The sequence below is a fragment of the Hoplias malabaricus genome, chromosome 2 (genome assembly GCF_029633855.1).
Source record: "Hoplias malabaricus isolate fHopMal1 chromosome 2, fHopMal1.hap1, whole genome shotgun sequence".
Classification (NCBI taxonomy): domain Eukaryota; kingdom Metazoa; phylum Chordata; class Actinopteri; order Characiformes; family Erythrinidae; genus Hoplias; species Hoplias malabaricus.
Window position 1 is genome coordinate 1,578,159 of NC_089801.1, and position 20,766 is coordinate 1,598,924.

At 40.2% G+C, this 20,766-nt stretch overlaps 1 protein-coding gene across 1 annotated transcript in view; it reads right to left on the reverse strand.

The window, feature by feature from the left end:
- The window catches only part of lrba (LPS-responsive vesicle trafficking, beach and anchor containing), a 214,216-nt gene that overhangs the window by 113,409 nt on the left and 80,041 nt on the right, over positions 1-20,766 (reverse strand). The window contains 5 exon segments of the mRNA XM_066662321.1: positions 1,244-1,352; positions 5,489-5,553; positions 18,482-18,543; positions 20,222-20,264; positions 20,266-20,356. Of these exon segments, the coding sequence (XP_066518418.1) occupies positions 1,244-1,352; positions 5,489-5,553; positions 18,482-18,543; positions 20,222-20,264; positions 20,266-20,356 (370 nt within the window).

A 20,766-nucleotide genomic window follows, 5' to 3' on the forward strand; every position in this document is an offset into this window, starting at 1 on the left:
ACAGTGGAGTGTAGGTTAATATCTGTGAGGGGAAATGTTTCACAAGTGAGTAACACACAAACTGAATCAACAGAACTAAAATTTACACACACACACACACACACCTCTGCTAATTTACTAGTTTAATTTCATATTTCAGACCCTGACTTTAACCTCTCAGAAGAAGCATATTTACTATGACACAGAAAGATAGAGAGAGACAGACAGAACGAGACAGAAAGAGAGAGAGAGAGTATATAAATCAGTTCTGTGGTAGTGTTTGGTTTAGACTTGTGCCAGTAGTACTGTTCACGCTCTCAGTGCGAAGGCTCAGCTTCTCACACGTTCTGTTTGAAAAGAAAACATTTGTTCTCTGTCAAATTGCCTGCTCCTCAGCTCTGACAGACAGCCATTGAGAAACGCGCACAGGAGAAATAACACTCCATATCATCATCGTTTTTAACCATATTCACTCAAAGTCAGACACTGTAGGTCATAGGAGCTGCACTGGCCTTTCACTCACAAATAAAGGACAAAAGTTTACTTCAAGTAGTCCTCAAAAAAAGTGAGAGTCACATGTTTGGGGGCGGAATTTTTCATCTCTGCTTTAGTCGTATTCACGCTGCAGGAACAGAGAAATGAACAAGATTTTGAATGCGCTACTGTCAGGGACAGACAGAAAGAAAGAAAGAAAAAAGAGAAAGAAAGAAAGAAAGAAAGAAAAAAGAGAAAGAAAGAAAAGGAAAAAGAGAAAGAAAGAAAAGAAAGAAAAAAGAGAAAGAAAGAAAGAACGAAAGAAAGAACAAAAGAAAGAAAGAACAAGAAAGAAAGAAAGAGAGAAAGAAGAGAAAGAAAGAAAGAAAGAAAGAAGAGAAAGAAAGAAAATGAAAAAGAGAAAGAAATAAAGAAAAGAAAGAAAAAAGAGAAAGAAAGAAAAAGAAAGAAAGAAAGAAAGAAAGAAAAAAGAAAGAAAAAAAGAAAGAACAGTTTTTTGCTGCAGTTAAACCCTAATATTACACTTGTTGTCCTCTTTAGCGGCTGAGGAAGCGCCCAATGTTCGTTGATGTTAGACCTTACTTTCTATTTGTATGCATTTATAATCGCTAGGAACTGGGAGCACTAATTATGACGGTGTCCTTGTAGAGAGCTCAGTAGGTTCTGAGACAGATCCATTGAACTGTCTCTTTTTTTTTACGTTATTTGAGGGAGTTAGTTCAGCAGCTGCCTGTAAGGGCTGAGTGCCGTGAGAATAAAAGCTCTGTACCTCAAACTCTGCATGTTTGTGGATATCTTCCGCTCTCTGTCGGCTCAGAATAAATTCAGCTTCATTCGCCACTCGCACCAGGTGATCCTTCATAGTGTGACTCAGCAGCCTGAGAGAGAGAGAGAGAGAGAGAGAGAGAGAGAGAGAGAGAGACTCGGTACAAGTGGAACTCACACTGAGGTCTGCTCTGTTATTACAGAGTGGATGCTTATTTCCTTGTGTAAAATCAGATTTAGTTCAATAACATGGCTGTTAGGGGCTGAGTAAACCCAACCCCGTCTCCACACTCTGCTCCGTAAAGAGGCAGAAAATTACATTTAGCCACAGCCTATAAACACCAGAGCTGATACAACAAACCCTAATTGATTCACTAATGATACGCATCTGAAAAGAAACCAAGAGGAAGAGGATACGGATAAAAATCCTAACCCCAAACTTCCCCCCAACACCAAGCCTAACCCTGTTCATGATTCAGCACATTAGTTCACACCCCAACACTCCCCTTCCAACAGGAACTCATAAAGTAAGGCCTTAACCAGTAGGGGCATTTTTTGGTATGCCACCCATTACGTAGGCTGTTGTGACCCAATTCCAGCCAAAAAGAAAAATAATATGAGCTGAAATATTGGACCACACACACAAGTCTATATATTGTTTTCATTTCTGTTTCACATTTTACTGAGTCCCCAGTTAAACACAAATGTCGACACATTCAAAGAGTTTTGGCAATAGCCCTGATTTCCTGAATGTATTTCAGCAGTTATTTTTGGTTTTGGTATCAGCACAATACTTTAAAATAAAAATATACTACAAACGTAACTCATATTCTTCTGATGAACGATCAATTAAACTTGACGTTTATGCAAATGTTTTGACAAATTGGATTGAGAAAACAGCTCTGCAGAACTGCACTCATTCATTTATTCAGGACATTTAAATATTTACTCATCTCACTTCCAAATAAAAGATGGTACACTTTGTAGAAATGTAATAAAAATGGAAATCTCTAATTTGTTAATTCACTTCAAGCTTTATTTAACAGAGAAAAGATTGTATTTGTTTTGTCCTGATGTGAGTAAAGGAGTGCGTCTGTGAATGAATGTCTGCACGTGGGTAGGGCTGGACGATACGGACAAAACTTATATCACGATATATTTCTTAATTTCGGTCGATACGATATATTTCCGATATTCCGATATAAAAGCCACAGAAAACCTGCCAAGCGCAAACAGGAAACATGACCCCACCATCAAACACAAACCTCTAGGCTTTGTCAATATCGATATTTTTAAGGCCCTAGTGCCTGCTGCAGTCCTCTAGGTGGATGATTGTTGTTTGTTGAGAGTACGCTGTGTGCACTTGGCTGTCACTTCTCGCCAGTGTGTGTGTGTTAACGGTGTGGAATGATGTTCTGTGCAGTATTGATGGTAATATCCTTGAGTGTCTAGAAACAAACTATGTAGTATAAATATAATACTACTACTAATAATAATAAGAAGAAGAAGAAGAAGAAGAAGAAAATAAACATTTAGAAATTGATGCCTGTGACTTACTCAAAAAACATGGAACAGATTCATGTTTAAATACATGTTTTAATCATTTGGGAACTGAAGATACTATGTGTTGTAGTTTTGCGCATGGAATTTTTGCCCATTCTTGCTGTATACAAGTCTTGAGACTTAGGTCAACTTGGTGTGATTCTCTTTGCCATGATGCACTATACATTTTCAATAGAAGACAGATCTGGATGCGGGCAGGCGGCGGGTCTTAGATGACACATGTACTGGTAACTTCCTATAAATTACAGGTAATTTCCTGTTGTTTTGTCCCTACACTAAGTTGCAGAAAGTTGCAATAAAATTCAAATTCCACTGAACTTTGTGCATCTGTTCTTGTCTGTACTGGGAGCTGATGAGGATGATGATGGTGATGATGAAGAGCAGAGAAGCACTTTGCTGCAGAGGCTAATAGGAGTTACTGATGATGATTAAGAGCAGTATAGCGTCTTTCCTCTACAAGTCTGTGATGAAGGCCGCAGGGTGACGGAGCCTCTCTCAGTGGGTTATTCTTCCACTTTAACAGAGTGAAGTGTAAAAATAACAGAGGGAGGACGAAAGCATGTAACCTGAACTTTGAGTGTCCATGCTGGGCAGCGGGGGAGCGGAGGTGCCCCAAAAACCCCTGCCGACTGGCCAAAAAAAAAAAACCCAGTGATCACCCCAAAACACCATCAATAACCTTGGTCTCACCACAGGGAACAAGACTTTATGGTCTTACACTCCACACAGGAGTCTCTCACCAACACTGACTAACACTCTTTGTCTCTCTCTCCCTCCCCATCTGTTCTTCCTCTCTCTCTCTCTCTCTCTCTGTGTGAGTGCAACTTTTTGTCTCTCTTCCTCTGCTTTCTGCCTGTCTCTCTCTCTCTGTGTTGTTTATTCTCTCTCAGACTCTGTGCCTCTTTTTCTTACGGTTTCTTTCTCGCTCTGAATATTAACTCTTTCCGTTCTCTCTCTCCCTGCCCCTCTCTCTCTCTCTCAGTAAGAGAGAGATAGCATTACAGACCCCTGCATGGCAAATGAAATCTTTTGCACGAGGTCTAAACTCTGGCATCTGCCAATGAACACTCAGTAAATGTTTCAAAAAATGAATCCAAAAACACTGAATTACATCCTGCAACAAATACATTCAAACAAGTAGAATATCTTCTTATGATAAATTTAAAGCAAATGTAAAGACTAGAAAGACGGCAGAGTCTATGTAATCCCCAAAATAATGCTAATTGGTAGCTAGGCAGTTGCTATGACACCACAGGTGGTTGCTAAGCTACTGCCAAGACTCTGCTATTGCATCCCTGATAGTTGCTAAGTAGTTGTTAGAATGGTGCTACATTATCCAATGTGGTTGCTAAGGTGTTGCTAGACCATTGCTATTATATACCAGGTGGTTGATTAAGTGTATTATAGATGTTGCTATATTGTCTGAAATTGGTTGCCAAGGTAAGTAGGCCATTTTTAATTACCCCTGGTTGTTGCTAAGGTGACGCTTGCAGTTTGTAATGTGTTGTTAGACCATTATACTGGTATTTCAGGTGGATTCAAATGTGTTGGGGGGGCTGCTACTATAGTTTCCCCAATGGTACTATGGTTTCCCAGGTGGATGCTAAGGTAGTGTTAGACAGATTGTATTTTAGTTTAATAATATATGCTAATTTCATTTCACATTCATTGACCTTAACGCTGGGACATATGGCTTGTGATGTGTTGTGTGTTGCAGTCTTATAAAACTGATAAAATGGCTTCTGTACTTGTTTTGTTTTGTTGTTTTTTTGTTTTTTCTTCCCAGGTTAATAAAGTACAAATCAGGGTGATGACTCCAGCAAAACGGGTGAGTGTATATTAGAGAGAGAAACATGATAAAATAAACAAGACTTTTATCTCAGAGCTGTAGATCAGAGAGGGAAATGTTCATTCATATGCGCCTGGAACTCGTTAGCACACAAACGCATCTCATTAACATTGATTAGCATAGCTCACATTAACGCAAAAGGCCTCTCCTAAACACAGAGAGATCTGAGAGCGCTAAACTGAAGAAGACATCCTCTCATCTCAGTGGGATTCTAGGTAATGCACAGCTCCAGTACAGCACACGTATACACACCCACAGCTGTGTGCTTATGTTTAGGCGCCCCAGCGACACTTTTTTTTTTCTGAGTGAAAATAAGAGACACATTTACACTGAATGCAAGAAATTCATGGGATACATTATAGAAGCAAGTGAACAGCTCAGTAATGCATGAGGGCAGTAAACGCGAGACCATCTGCTCAGATCAAAGAGAAGAGCAACTGTAGTGCATAAACTTCAAGAACTTACTGTTAAATACTGCTTATTATATCCCACACCTTGACAGGGGCCACCGTTAAGAAACAATTCCCTTCACCTGTCAGCGGTTTTAATCTTCTGCTTCTTTCCTGTGTCCTTTTGTGGCAATAGCTACCCAATGTAAGTATTCATTTTTTTAGTACTCTATTTATCAGCCTGCATATCTGAGTATGTATCCGAAAAGGAGAGGAGATAAATATCCGCTTCTCTGAGGAATCGATTCCCGTTCAAACCCAGAGCAAAGAGCAAGACGATAATGAAAAGGTGTGTAACAGAGGGGTCAGGCGTGACAGTCACCTGTCGTCATTAACAGGTCACACGAGCTTATCAATAGGTGTTTATTATTAAGGATACAACGCTTACCTGCCCTCATTCACCAGTTCAATAAAGGCCAGGCCAGCGTTCTTCTGGATAGAATTTTGCCATTCCTGTAAACAAACACACACATCAAAACATACATGATTACAGTTACGTTATAGATATTAACAGGTTTAAAGTAACTGTAAGCGACACAATTAGAAAAGAAAGAAGAAAAGCTTTAAGAAGCTTTATTAAACTCACAAAAGCAAAAATAAAACTCATCTAGTGTTTTCATTGGCCAACATGGCTGCATTTTGAAAAAATAAACACCGCAGTTTTAGAAACAGTTTAATCATTTGGGCACTTGTCATTGTGCAAGTGGAATTTTTGAAATTTTAGCTGGATACAGGACTTCAGCTTCTCAATAATTCTCAATAAAGTGGTTGCCATTGTCTGATTCTCCACTTCATGACACACCAAAGGATTGGAGGCAGGTTTAACTTTGAAGTCTTTGAAGCTGTGTTGTTGCAGCACCTTTAGACTAAAGCCTGGCATTGCTGAAATAACCATGGACTTTCCAGGATACGACATCATCTTGACAGCAGCATACGTCTCTCTAAATACTAAACGTTCATCTCCACATCAGTGGAAACGTCTCACATACGGAGGACAGCTATGTTAGCTTCAGCACCTGATTTAACTGATTCTGGATGGTCCCTTCATTCATTACCAAAGAATACTTTGACCAAGCACAAGTTTCTGAAAATCTCTGGGGTCTGTAGTCTCAGAAATAAACAGAAAACTAAGAAAAATTAAACAATAAACTAGCAGAAAAGAACGAATGTAAAAGAATAAAAAAGAGACCTTTTTAACAAGCCTTAAGTGAGTCATTGTGCATGAGTATTTTACACACACACACACACACACACACATACACATACACACATACACACACACAGTCCCCTTCTCTCAGTTCGTGTTAAAGGTGTTTGTCCAAACAGCTGAGAAACCACAGCTCTTTCAGCGCAGAGAAGAGAAGGAAGGAACAGATTGTTTTCCTCTTTTCCTCAACGTTTCATCACTTTCTCTCCATCGACGAAAACGACAAAAGGATGAAAGAGCTGTAAAGAGCTCCAAAGGTTCTCCTGAGACTCCTGAGACAGAGTTTACAGGCAAAACAGAAAAGAGTAGGATGTATTATTTAGAATTGTATATTAGTTTGTTTATTTATATATTTTATTATTAGCAGACAGAGCAGGGCTGAATAATTTAAGAATTGTTATCATTTATTTTTAATCACTTGTCAGCCAGTGAAGCTGTAAACAAGAGTCAAATGGAGGCCAGAGGTATTGAGTTTATCGCAGAATTCCAGAGAGAGGAAAACAGATGAAAAACTAAATAAACCAAGACTCTTTATGTTTTCCTTCAGAGTCACAGCTGCTACAAATCTGGAAAGAGCTACAAAAAAAGGCCGAAGTAAAGAAAAGTGAGATAGTAAGATGAGGAAACATGGAAGGAAATCCAAATAAGAACGAATGAATGGAGGAATAAAATGACGGGAAAGTGATGGAACGATAAATGACTGAGAGATGGACTGCTGATAGAGGATCAATTAATGTTGTTCTTTTCTTGTATCTCCCTATTTGTCTTGTGTTGTAAATAAACCACATCATTCCTATTAAACTTAAGCTGACCGCCGCTGAAATCCACAAGCTGACCACAGAACGCTGATTTATTTCACTTTGTGATGTCACAGCCACCTGCAGAGATAAACGAGGCTCTGATGGCTGTGAAAAAGGAATTATTCTTTATTTAAAGGAAGCGATGACCCCAATCAGAGAGACGTAACGATCCACTGTCCGATTATTATTGGACCTGCACAGCTCTGATACAAGCTTTATGGCTTCTGACCGGAGGATACAACTGGCCATTTGTGACCTCACAATCCTGGCCCTGACCCCTGCCCTCTGACCCCCCAACCCGATCTGTCCGGGTCATATCCCCGAACGCTGCACTTCCAAAAGAAAAAGATAGGAAGAGAAAAAAACAAGGATCGATTTCTAGAACGATCCTCAGACCCTTAGATAATAGAGGAGAGGCCGCCATTTTACACCCTTTATATCCTCATCAGTATTAGTTTAATAATATGAATGATATATTATGAAGTATATATTATCTCTGGTGGGAGGGGGGGGGGGAAACAAGGCAGAAAAAGAATCCTGAAGACAGCAAATGTGCCAAATGTCTGTGGACCCCTGCTCACTAAATTTTGGGATGGGTTTCCATTAGCTGTTGGAACATTTGTGTGAAGATTTGATGGCATTCAACCACAATCTTTAGTCATGCGAGCTGCTGATATTAATTATTATTTTTGGAACACAAACATCACTCCAACGTGTTCCAAAGGTACTGTATGCAGCTTCATGACTCCAGAAAATGCAAAAAAAAAGTATACTTAACTTTTTAGACTAGACCTACTCTGAATTACACTCCCGCAAATGTCACTTTAACAAAACTTAATTTATTTGAGGGGGGGGGGGGGCTGAAATAGCGCATGTCGTTTCCTCACAATCTTTTGAAGCACGCTCTTAAAACCAGAGTGTCCAAGCAAGTCTGCTCTTACCCTGAGAATCTAAGCTGTAACTCACATCTCTGCTTCAGAGAAGGAAGCCTGGCTCCATATAAACTCTGAGATGTGCTGAAACACAGGGTATGGGACTTTTACCAAACTCAGCACTTTTTAACTATGATTTACTGTTTACAAAGCAGAGGTCTCGCTGGTCTGACTCTAACACACCTTACGTCGCGCTGCATTTCTGGACACTAAAGGGCAATGTATCACCTTTCTGGACCAGACAACACAATTTATAACGTTTCCGTTCGATGCGGGAGAGTGTAGTGTACGAACGCGCTCTGCTTTCATTCAGAGTCAGAGTCAGAGCCGAGGCTGGAAAATATTGAGACGTTTGGCTCAGGAGGAAACAATAGAGGAATTAAAGGAATAGGGAAAAGGAAAGCGTGTAAGCCATGGTTTAAATATTATCATAGAACAGTAAATGAAATCGAGGAAAAGAGAGAAGAAAGTACAGACTGGAGAGAGACAATAACAAGGACACCGGGTTATTCACGCAACAAAACAGAACAGCGCTCCTTGTGGAGCAGTTCCTAAACATGAATTTGACAGTCAGTGCGTGACTAAGCTACAACCCTGTTTTATGAGCTGCTCCACATCCCAAAAAACAAGGAAATCAAGAGGGAAATAAGAAAAAGAAGTGATGACCAAAACGGAAATGGAAAATAAGGAATAGAAATGTCGTATGAGATAAAGAGCGTAAAAGAGCAATTCAAAAGGCTAATGATATATAAGACACATAAACACAATGCATTTCTGGACACTAAAGGAATGTACACCTATTTGTAACACGTCAGGATTAAAAAAAAATAACGATAAAAAAATCCTTTAAAAAAATCTACAGCACAAGAAGAACATTTTAATTTCACTGTTTCAAATGAAACATATTTTTACTAAATGTGATTCTCAAACTTGTGAATGCCTAAAAATGTGGCACTTAATTTTGTCTAATTTTGTCAAAAATTCTCCTATCTTCAAAACTTTCTAGAGTTTGGTCAAAAATGAATAGAAAAGATGTCTATGTCTATGTTCAGGAATGTGGGTCTAATAGCCCTGTCATCCATAAAAATATGATTAGAAATAATGATGATTATATCATGATTTAAACCGGCAGGCTGTACTGATACATTCCCTTATATTTATCTTTTTTTTTATTCTTTTTCACAGCACATTATACGTAGTGTGTATTTAGAGATTTTGTGCTTCTGTATTTCCCCTGGAACCGAATAAAGAGCTCGGTCTGTTTAAGTCCTGAATGAGGTCAGAAAACTGTCCTAAAGTTAGCTCTGTCAACAAAGAATATAAATCTACGCTACAGAGCAAAAATGTTATTAATAATTATGAAAACAGTAATAAACTAAGAAGTGACATTTTTTACTTTTCAAAAAACATATTTGCAGTGTATTTTACAGTAAAGATTCTTCCTTTTTTTTATTATTCTTTCCACACTCCTAATTTACATTATTTCCGACCAGAGAAAGTGCATTAAAGCAGCTGAAGCGAAAGCGTCTGTTTTTGAGCGAGGGATTGTTTAGCGGTAATTGATCCATACTTCCTGTTTGAGTCACTGTTTAGTCTTGTTTGCTGACGACCATCTCCTTAATTACGGCTGATTGAAAAAAGTGTAATTACCACAAAAACTAAAACACCTCTGACACAACACAGACCCACAATGCACTGCAGCGCAGCAGAGTGGCGGAGACGCTCGCTTCCTCTCCATGAAAAAATAAACAAGTCACCCCACAGTTACCGTCCCATCAGTTTTAATCACCAGTGTTTGTTTGTTTTTGGGAACGGCTGGGGGATTGAAGTTGGTTCGGAACAGAAGAAATATCCGTCACACGGCAAAACAGAGCGAGAACGAGAAGTTTTAAATTACAGCCCAACACAGAGCCCAGTGATTTATGGAGCGTGAACAACTACTGTACAGCTTTGATCAGGGACTGTCCAGGCCAAAAGAAAAGAAAGAGCCCGTATACACACGCAAAATCTGAATAATCTGAAATAAATCAAACCTAAAATCAGAACACAGTTAAATCCAAAAAAATCCAATTCATAATCAACTTTAAATACACATTCTATTTAAATCCAGTCTAAATACACACCCAAAAATAATTATTATCTCGACATTCTTTTTGGTGTCATCTTGTTTTTTTTGCTGCTGGGGGAACCTGGTTTCACTGTGTACATGTGTGTGGTTAAAATCACAAATAACGCTCCTCTGACGGACTCAACCCCTAAAATAAGTCTTAGGAATTCCAATTAAAATCTGTAAACCTGAGCATTCCTGCTGCTGCAATATTCCCTGGTTATTAAGTGGAGTGGAAGTCGGCAGGTAGTAGATAAGCAGTATTCGGTAGAATGGTAAATCAGAGGGCAAATCAGACAGTGGGTCAGGTGATACATCCGATGTGAGCTCACACTGTAGATAAGTTGTGAGATCAGACGGTAGATCAGACGGAACGCTGACAGTGTGTAAAGGCTGTCTAATTACTGATGTGAGGAGGTGAACACTTACACACCCCAGTCCAGCTCCTAGATCTTATCAGAGCCTAAAGAAAACACACGGCTCTGTTTCCTCACACTCACTAGTCACAAAGGGTCTTAAAGAGGGCGGACAAATATTTACGCTCCCCAAACACAGAGATCCACAGACTCTGTGATTCCTGGAGATGTTCATGCAGAGACTTAAACACAAAAAAATGTTGAACTTCTACAGTGTCCATGTTATATTTTTAAAAAAACACACAGCTCCATACACCCTTCTAAAGAAGTCTGTTCTTCATGTCACGATATTTCGGAATAAATCCAACTACAGGGTTTATATTACACCCAGCTGTATGGCCCAAGGTGACAAGAATAATAACAACACACATAAATCTCTCTTAAATAAAGAAACAAAGGCAGTGTGTATTAGAACTCTGACCAGTGTGGGTTTTACCCCACACTTCACCAAATACAAACACAGACAATCAACAGGGAATAGATCTGAACGAGCAAATCTGATCCAAAATGTCTGATTGTGTGTGTTGTGTGTGTTAGGATATTTGCGTTTGGGCAGGCGTGTGTAAATGTGCGCAGCGCCTATCCTTGTGTTTCATGAGACGTCACTGAACAGTTTTTGAGGACTTGTGCATTACTTATAAACACAGAAGTCATAAAATCTGGGTTGTTACACCGTGTAATTGTTTCTCTTCATTCATCAGGAACTCTAACCCATTTATCCACATCACGTTTGTAATAAAGCCCTGTTCTCTCTGGTCGATAAGTGGAGGCTAGGCCTGCGACCCAAACAGAGCCCAACGCATTTTAATTTGCAAATTACAAAACTAAAACTTTACCCACAATGCACTAGTTTGACAGAGGAGCATCAAGCTTATAGCTGAATGTTAATTGTTTCACAGTCAGACGCACAATGCTCTACTTTAATGCAGAAACAGTTATTTTATGACCTTCTCTGTGCTCTGCATAATTTGCAGTGATACATTTGAAGTTCTGTCTTAACCAGAGCTTAACCAGAAGAATGTGCTTCAATCTCAGGATCAACGTGATCAGATATTTACTCTGTTTACTGAGTAAAAAGTACAAGAAAAAGTGTTCAAGGCTTTTGCTTCTAGACTCTTACATTCTGAAATAAATCCAGAGTGTAAAAGCACGATTACTCATGCGCTCAGAATATGAATAACATTCACCGATCTGGTCACAAGAGCCGAGATATGCACTGAAAGCTAACGCGCTAACGGTTTGCCGTTAGATTCCATGACAATTATAATGGCCATTTCCTCTTCATTATGAAACACAGTGGGCAACTTTACCCCGAAGCAAGGAGACAGTGGGCTTCTGTTCTTTTAAATGCTGTAAGTCAGAGAAAATAAGGTCCTGTACTGACTTCATCCAGCAGCCTTTTCTGTGAAACTGTCCCCCGTCTGCATGAACAGAAAGTTGACGTAGTGCTATTCTGAGAAAGAGAGAGAGAGAGAGAGAGAGAGATCCCAGAGGTCAGTTATGAAAATCAGTGTTAAAGTTGACCTCTGGAGTTCAGTGATGAAGTTCAGTGTTGGTTCTGTCGGCTGCATACTGCTGAGAGAAAAACAGAGCAAACAGAAAGAAGCAGAGAAAACAGAAATAAACAGAGACAAGAGCGAATCGTTAGGGAGCTGGAGAGCGGCGGGGGTCCATATAAATCGGCGCTCAGTTTTTGGGGCATCCCCTTGGCTTGGCCCCGGTTTCCTGTCCGGAAGAGCCGAGTCCACGGGGCACCAGGGAGGGATGGAGAGACAGAGAGAGAGGGAGAGAAAGAAAGAGAGACAGCGAGACATTATCTAGAACCCCAAGAGGCAGGGTCAGCATGCAGAACCTCCTCCAAACCCCAACCTGAACCCTCTGAACATGTTATTACACACAGCAGGAGAGAGGAGAGAGCGAGACAGAGTGCAAATCTAGCTCAGATATTTTGCTCTAGTTTCTCACTCAAGTTTTTTTTTCTTTGCTTTAACACACCTCCAGCGACTAATCAGTTAAAGAGACCATATCCTCATAAAAGAGTCCATAAAAACTCAAAAAATCACCAGTCTGTCCGTAAAGGCCGTATACAGAAACTAAGCAGCAGAAACAGTGCTGTCTTTGTGACATCACAATGCAGACAGGTTGACCACTGAACTTTGCCTTTCTCCAACATTAAAGAAAGCCTTGTTCACCTTTGATACAGTGATAGGAAACACAGGCAATCCAACAGAGCTAGGGCTCAAAGCTCCGGTTACTAGATTTATGGCGTTAAATTACATAGAATCACTGGGTTATTACAGAATTAAAAACTTGTATTTTTATAGCAGAGAAATGAGAGTTAAAACTTCTAGGGATTCGACCAGAAGATGAAGGAAATGACAGCACAGCAGAGGCTTTCCATCACTGGGTAGTTGGCCAATTGATCTCTCTCTCCCTCTCTCTGTATTGATCCTCCTTTCTGAGACTCCAGAGGGGGGTTAAACTCCCTCTGTTTCCAGGTTAAAGGTCAGAGGATCTGAGCGAGGTGCTGTCCGAATGTTTAACAGGTTAACGCTCCTGTCCAAGGCCCAAACAATAAAAACGATAAATCATACGCGGCTTTGGTCTTCACGAGATTTTAATACCCTTTATTTACAGGTGTGTGACAATGAACAAATAATATTTACGGCTGTTGCGGTTACATTTGTGCCACAGTTTTGTATTAAATGTCAATTTGTTTGCACTGCTTTCAAATATTCACTGTTTGGTGCAGTCCCAGACAGGTTCCAGGTTTCAGTCTTGGTTCCTAATCAGATTGTGTGGGATAAGAGCGACCGGAAAGCACTTAATACCAGAGGGGCCCAAATGTTTTATGTTGCAAGATCACAAGTGCAATGCTTGGAATGGGCTCAGGGACAAAAATAAAAAGCAATATATGAATAAATATGGTGCCACGACATAAAAGGCACAGTATCAAAGCAGCTGGTTGTATGTGATCCCATCACATTTTATAATTTTTAATAACCTCCTGATGTTCTTAAACTGTCCTGGGATTTTGGGTTATTGGGTATTGTGTCAATGTTATAAGTACCGTAATGTGTTTCCGTTGTATCACACAGCCTTTGTTCCAGACACACTTCACCCTTCCTCCATCAAAGGGGCCAGATCACCCCCTCTTTTCCCTCCTTCAGGAGATCCGTGCGAGAGATGGATGAGTAAAAGAACAGATGAGCTGACAGAGCACTGGACAATAATGTCTGATCTACAGCACCATACCTGCCTCAATACGACATTTATCTGATCCACACTGAGTGCCATCCTAGAGCCTGGAAACTCCTCCGCACACCATCACCACACTATCATTATCACTCCAATATCGCTCCATCAGTAGTCCATAACACACAGCTACAAGAGGGGCGGCTCACTCAACTGGATTACAAACATAAGATATATGACTTACCGCAATAGTTCTGCAAAAATAGTAAACACCGTCAGGTTCTCTCATTATGTTTTAAAAGTAGTCTTTGTTTTAAGATTTGTTTTATTTGTGTACACAAAACCCAGTGTAAATGAGTGGGAAAACATTTAGCCGTTGATTCAACGTTGAAATAACGTAATGACTGCCGTCTAATCAACGTTCTCTTAAGGTTGAAAATGAAAGTTGAAAAGACGTTCAAACGCAGACATTGAAAAGACGACTATTAGACGTATGTTGGACGCCCATTGACGTTATTAATTGGTCCCGAAATAAATGACTTGTATAAAACGCGTTTTGGATGTCCACTGACGTTATCGTTATCGATAAGATCACCACTTAACTAACTTATTAAGATGGAATTTGGACGTCCATTGACGTTCGTTTAAAATATGTCCTTGACGGACAGACTACTTTTAGACCTATTTTAAACGTCCAGGGACGTTCCTTGTTTAGTGGGTTGTGACACACATTTAAATCTTATATTATTTTAAACACGATTACTCTTCTGTAATTCTCATTTCTCATGAGGCATTTTTTATATTTTTATATACAGATTTAATATACTTGTTTAGTTGTTGCTTTGTTTGTAAAGCACTTAACTTCATAAACAAAGGAGAGATGTATTATCCACTACACTAATCAACCCTTTAACAGTGAGTGGTGACTGGCTTTAGACCAAGAACGACAACGTGAAGGCAAACGATAGACTTCTAAAGTCTAAATGAAATACACAAAAGGTCTACTATTAAAAAAAATAATAATAAAGGGGAAAAAAATCTTGGCTGACTCACTAAATTTAGAGTTAAAAATCTAATCAGTTTATTTCCCAAATTACAATAAAATAGTATTGTTTTTTTTATTGTACTTCTTTCCAGCAGCCTCATCCCCCTCAGTTCTAAAAAGCTTTCTCGAGTGGAAAAGTTAGCCTGGAAAAAGCTGTGACAGCAGCTGCGGCGTTTAAACGGTGAACACGCTCTTCCTCCGAGTGCCTTTACATGTGAGGCATTATTTATTAATCAGCTGTTGGAGCTTGAAACCTTTTTAAAGTGATCTGCGGCGGTAAATCTGGTGCAACGTCACGTCTGGGCTCTTGTCACAGTGGATTATCTCGGCCGAGACAACAAGGCTATTACACACAAGTCTCAGACGAGAGACGAGGACTCTCAAAGATGATCTTCATGTAAAATGCAAAGCTTTCCCTCATGCCCCCATCACTCCACATTACGTAGATAGAGTGGACATCTTGATAGCAGATTTTATATCCTCTCCTCCTCTCTCTCTCTCTCTCTCTCTCTCTCTCTCTCGTGGATGTGATTAAAATAATACTGTAGGCTTTTGAAGCCACTCTCTACCGTAGCAGAGTTTAACCGAGTTTACTTCCCTACGTCTGCCGCCTCAGAAACAGAGACAAAAAGACAAGCAGAGAGTAAATAAATTGCCCTCATAAAAATTTCAGACTGTAAGAGTGTAATAGGCCTTCACGTCTGGCAGGAGAAGCTTCAAAGCCCCAGTAGACAGACGAGCATTGGCTGATGTGGAGATATCAAACCAGAAAAACTCAAATACTGCACACACACACACACAGAAGGAGAAAGTGTAAGAGCCAAACGTTTAGCGCTATCGTTCCTGCCCTTTTCTCTTTCCGAATGCAGATATTAGTAACTTCTAAAGGGAGAATCAGTGAAATTATCCACCACAGTAAGGACACCTCCTCACAGACAGGCTCCCGGAGCTGGGCTCGAACCCACAAGCCGAGGAATATCCTTTCATTTAGCACAAATCCTCAAAAATGGTATCCTTTTTTATGGCAATATCACGTACAGCCAGGGATGCAAAGCCCTAATGGAACAATAAATAAGTGAAAGCTCCAGCAGATCAATAGAACCTAACTTAAGTGAGAACCAATACACCACGTGAAACAGCAGTGTCTGATCAAAATTGATCTTTAATTCTGAATAAAAGGCCAGGGGCGCCATCAAACTACAGTTTAGCATCGCAGGCTCAGAGATGAGCTGCAGTAGATTGGTTTGATGCGTCTGATTTGTCTGATCCTTTGTGATTTTTGGTGATTCTCGATGATTAAAAAGTCCTCAGCGACCGCAACCCTTGACCTCTGGCCCGACCCCCACTCCGTCACCACACCAAGAAATTAATTACTACGTTTCCAGCAATCGCCATCACGTCCAACACAGATCCCATCTCCCTCTCACAGAGAGAGAGAAAATAATCCATCACTCGCCGCGTATCAATTCATCCAACACCCAGGAGAGACGCACACTCTCTCTCCGTCCAACACCAGCGTCGTCCACTGAGAGGTAATCCCTCACTCCAAACCTCCACATCATCCACTCACACTCGCTTTCTTTACTGAACACAACAACTAACAAAGGGATGTTTAAAGGATGTTCAAGGTCGTTAATACTTTATACAAAGAGATTATAATGTGCTTGATAATAATAATAATAATAATAATAATAAAAACTCATTAGTTCACTCCTGAATACAGAAACAAAACAAAATAGATGAATGATTTAATGAATAATAACAAACAAATAAATAAGGCATTTTTAAAGCCTTTAAAATCAATTTTAAAAAAAGGAAACAAATAAATGCACACACACTTGCATTTATTATTATTATTATTATTTCCTTTTCATCATATTACAAGTTGCTTTATAATAAAATACAAACAAAATCAATTTATACTGCACCCATTTTCTCTTTTATGAATAATCAGCAAGCAACTAAACATAACATAACACTAGGAAATTAGAAACAGACTGATAGCATCGTTAAAAACTAATTATGGCCCAATTTATTTGGGCGTACACAACAAATCTGCGCTGGTTTAAGCCCCGCCTTCTTTCCCAACGAACGCAGAATGCCAACTTTCCCCCCAAAAAGCAAAATTACATTTGCATCAGCCGTGAGAGAATTTGTCCCGAAATGATTTATTGAAGTAATCAGCAGCATGGACTCCACGCGGGTCTGCCCAGAGAACGAGCCGCAGAACCGCGGTTCCCCGCTCTGATTAGATTAGCATTACACAACAGAGTGACAGAGAAGACGGATAGCAGCATTAGAGCATGTCATTTCCCCCGTTCTGCTCTGGATCGGGGTTCAGGGGGCGGGGACGGTTCCCCTCCAGAAATTACACGGGGAAAACGTACTGAATTTTGAGGGAATTTTTAGCATTTTGAAACAATAAATTGGAAAATCCGAGCTCCGTGTTTTCACATTCCACAGATCACTGGGCAAAACCCAGTTCAAACTGAACTAAATAATACAGCTAAGTTGATTTGCATTCTGTTAATAGAAAGACCAATGGAGGCACTGCAGAAGGATGTTAAAGATAACATTTTTCAAGGGGACGTTTACACTTTTTGCACAAGTTCCCTCGATTCTTAACGAAATGTCTGAGATGTGTTTTGGTCAGAATACCACAAAGATCAACAAACACAGCGCTGTTCTTATCCTGTCTAAACAGCCCTCTTCAGAACGACCGATTTCAACACCTGCTCTTTAAATGATAATGAGACCCAGCTACATTTGACATGAGGCAAAGAGGAGTGAGGAGTAGAACATTTAAACAGTACACACTCACTGTGTCTGTACTCCATTTAACTTTGTATTTGCACGCACACACGAGCGCAGGTCCAGCTTTGTTATTTTAGAAACAACGTCGAGGGGGTCTTTACTCAATGTAAGATGTAGCGCAACATCAGAACAGCTCGTTTCATGCCATGTTTTCTTACTTAGACAGACAACAAACATTTGTTATTTCATCTTGTGGGTTGCTTGGCATTTCTAGTTCCCCAAATTATCATGTTAACAAACTTGTGACTGAGGATTTAGAAATGTAGATCTCTGGATCCTGTTTAATTCCTATGTATATAAATGCAAATCAATGCTTCTCACACACACAAACACAATAAGAGTGCGTGTATTAGAGCTGGTGAGAGGATCAATCCATACACACATCCACCTGCTATCAACCCTTCATTTGTATTCATGGCTCTAAAGCAGATCCACCTTAAATAAACTAACAACACAAAGCCCAGAGGATCTTGATCAATAGCACGATGACATCAAATCTGCATTATCCTCCTTTGCCACACCGAACCGGACCAAGCAGGGTCAAGACCTTTAACCTTCAACTCACACACACACACACACTCGTTCATTCATTCTCTGTTGTCCATTCTAAGAGGTGTTACACTCAGATAATCAAGTAACAGAGAAAGATTTAAACTAAGTAGGAAACTATAGGATGGAGAAAGGCAACAAGAGGTAGAAGGGTTGGAGATTTAAAAAAAGCCTAAAATAATGAAGGACTGCAAGGATGTACATATGTATGAATGTATGTAGAGCTTCATCTCCTAGCGCCACCAATTTTAGAATTCTACAAGATTGTGGGACAAGCAGACGGAGGGATGAGATGATGAAGGGATGGAGAACTTGCCTGTGAACACAGCAGCATCACTAGTTCCACCACAGAGCTACTGGACTTCATACACACCAAACCTGAGAGAGAGAGAGAGAGAGAGAGAGAGAGAAAGAGAGAGAGAGAGAAAGAAAGAGAGAGAAAGAAAGAGAGAGAGAGAGAGAGAGAGAGAGAGAGAGAGAGAGAAAGAAAGAGAGAGAAAGAAAGAGAGAGAGAGAGAGAGAGAGAGAGAGAGAGAAAGAGAAAGAGAGAGAGAGAGAGAGAGAGAGAGAGAGAGAGAGAGAAAGAGAAAGAGAAAGAGAGAGAGAGAGAGAGAGAAATGTAGTAACTAATATGATTTTTCATTTTGGATAATTCTGTAGTCCAAAAAATAAATAAATAAATAAAAAAAAATAAAAAAAACACACGTTGGTAGGTGGATTGGCGACTCAAAAGTGTCCGTAGGTGTGAGTGTGTGAGTGAATGTGTGAGTGTGTGTTGCCCTGTAAAGGACTGGCGCCGCCTCCAGGGTGTATCCCACCTTGTACCCAATGATTCCAGGTAGGCTCTGGACCCACCGTGACCCTGAACTGGATAAGGGTTACAGAGAATGAATGAATGGATAATTCTGTAAATTTTATGAGAGATTCCATAAATGTAAACAGATTTAGGAGGTTATGGTTTGAAATGTCTCTTTTCTGTTGGTGATTTTGGTTTGTTTCCTGTGTTCAGAGGTTTACATTTTGGTGTTTAATGTTTTAGTTTCAGGACAGAAGGAGAAACACAGCATGTGTTGATGATGTCATGGTGCGACTTCTTGCTGGGGGCAGAGTATCGATGACACTAATGAACTCAACATAATGTTACTGTAAACTAATACATATTTACTACTTGTATTACACCCGGAAAAGTGCACAGAACATATGTTCTATTGATCCACCACAGAAACAGACCGAAAAAGGGAGGGAGGGAGGGGGGGGGAGAGAGGGAGAGAGAGAGAGCGCAAGAGAGAGAGCGAACAAACAAGACAACCACAAACACAAAGACACTGAAGGTGGAAGAGCAGAGAAGAGCAGAGCACAGATGAGTCGAGAAGAGCAGAGAAGAGAAGGAGCTTGGTGCTTTGGTGGAGGATGATAAACTAGCATATGTTGGACTTTAGTTGTAAGATGAACAATATCATACAAATGTCTTGCAGAATACGCAGAGTTAATAAATGATGGCGATGACAGTGCCTCCCCCGGGAGGAGGAAGCGAAAGGCAGAGGATTTTGGTTTTTCACATTAGGACAATGCAGACAGCTAACCCCAGAACCAGATTGAGTGAGAGGAGTAACATGGCCTCCGTCCTGTCCATCAGGCTCTGGGTTTGGCTCTGAGCTCCACCTCGCGGGTTGAATTATTCCTTTTTCCCAGCTCATTACCTCACCAGGGAGGTGGAGCATGGCCAGTGGCAAGGCTTTAGCAAGCCCCCAATGTGTGGATTCAGAAGGGCTCGGGCCACCAAATGGTTTTCTCTTTATTTCTAGTTCTGAAAATGAAACCCATCTCTTAGTGGATGATAGGGAATTTCAATCCAGGCAGGTTTTGTTAAAGCAACCAAAGTAACAATAAAATAATAATAATAATAATAATAAATAAATAAATAGAATGAAAAGGCTGTACTTGACCCTGTTTTTTGTTGCTTGGTTCCAAGTCTCAGTTACTCTGTTATTATGGACTGGTGTGTGTGTGTGTGTGTGTGTGTGTGTAGTGTTAATGTTCTAATTTAAATACATACTGGTTCCCTCGATGAGAAGCTCCTGGCCATGACTCCCCAGTAAAGGTGCGGGACAGAAACGGTGCAAAATCCACAAAAATTTCCCTCAACAGTGGAGCAGCTTTCTCCAGAGCATGCTCCAGCCTCTCAGATATACTGATAGAAAGAGAGAGAGAGAGAGAGAGAGAGAGAGAGAAAGAGAGAGAGAAAAAGAGAGAGAGAAAAAGAGAGAGAGAGAAAGAGAGAGAGATAGAAAGAGACAGAGAGAGAGATAGAAAGAGACAGAGAGAGATAGAAAGAGACAGAGAGAGAGAGAGAGACAAGAGAGAGAAAGAGAGAGAGAGAAAAAGAGAGAGAGAGAAAGAGAGAGAGATAGAAAGAGACAGAGAGAGAGATAGAAAGAGACAGAGAGAGAGAGAGAGAGACAGAGAGAGAGAGAGACAGAGAGAGACAGAGAGAGAGAGAGAGAGAGAGAGAGAGACAGAGAGAGAGAGAAAGAGACAGACAGAGAGAGAGAGAGAGAGAGAGAGAGAGACAGAGAGAGAGAGAAAAAGAGAGAGAGAGAA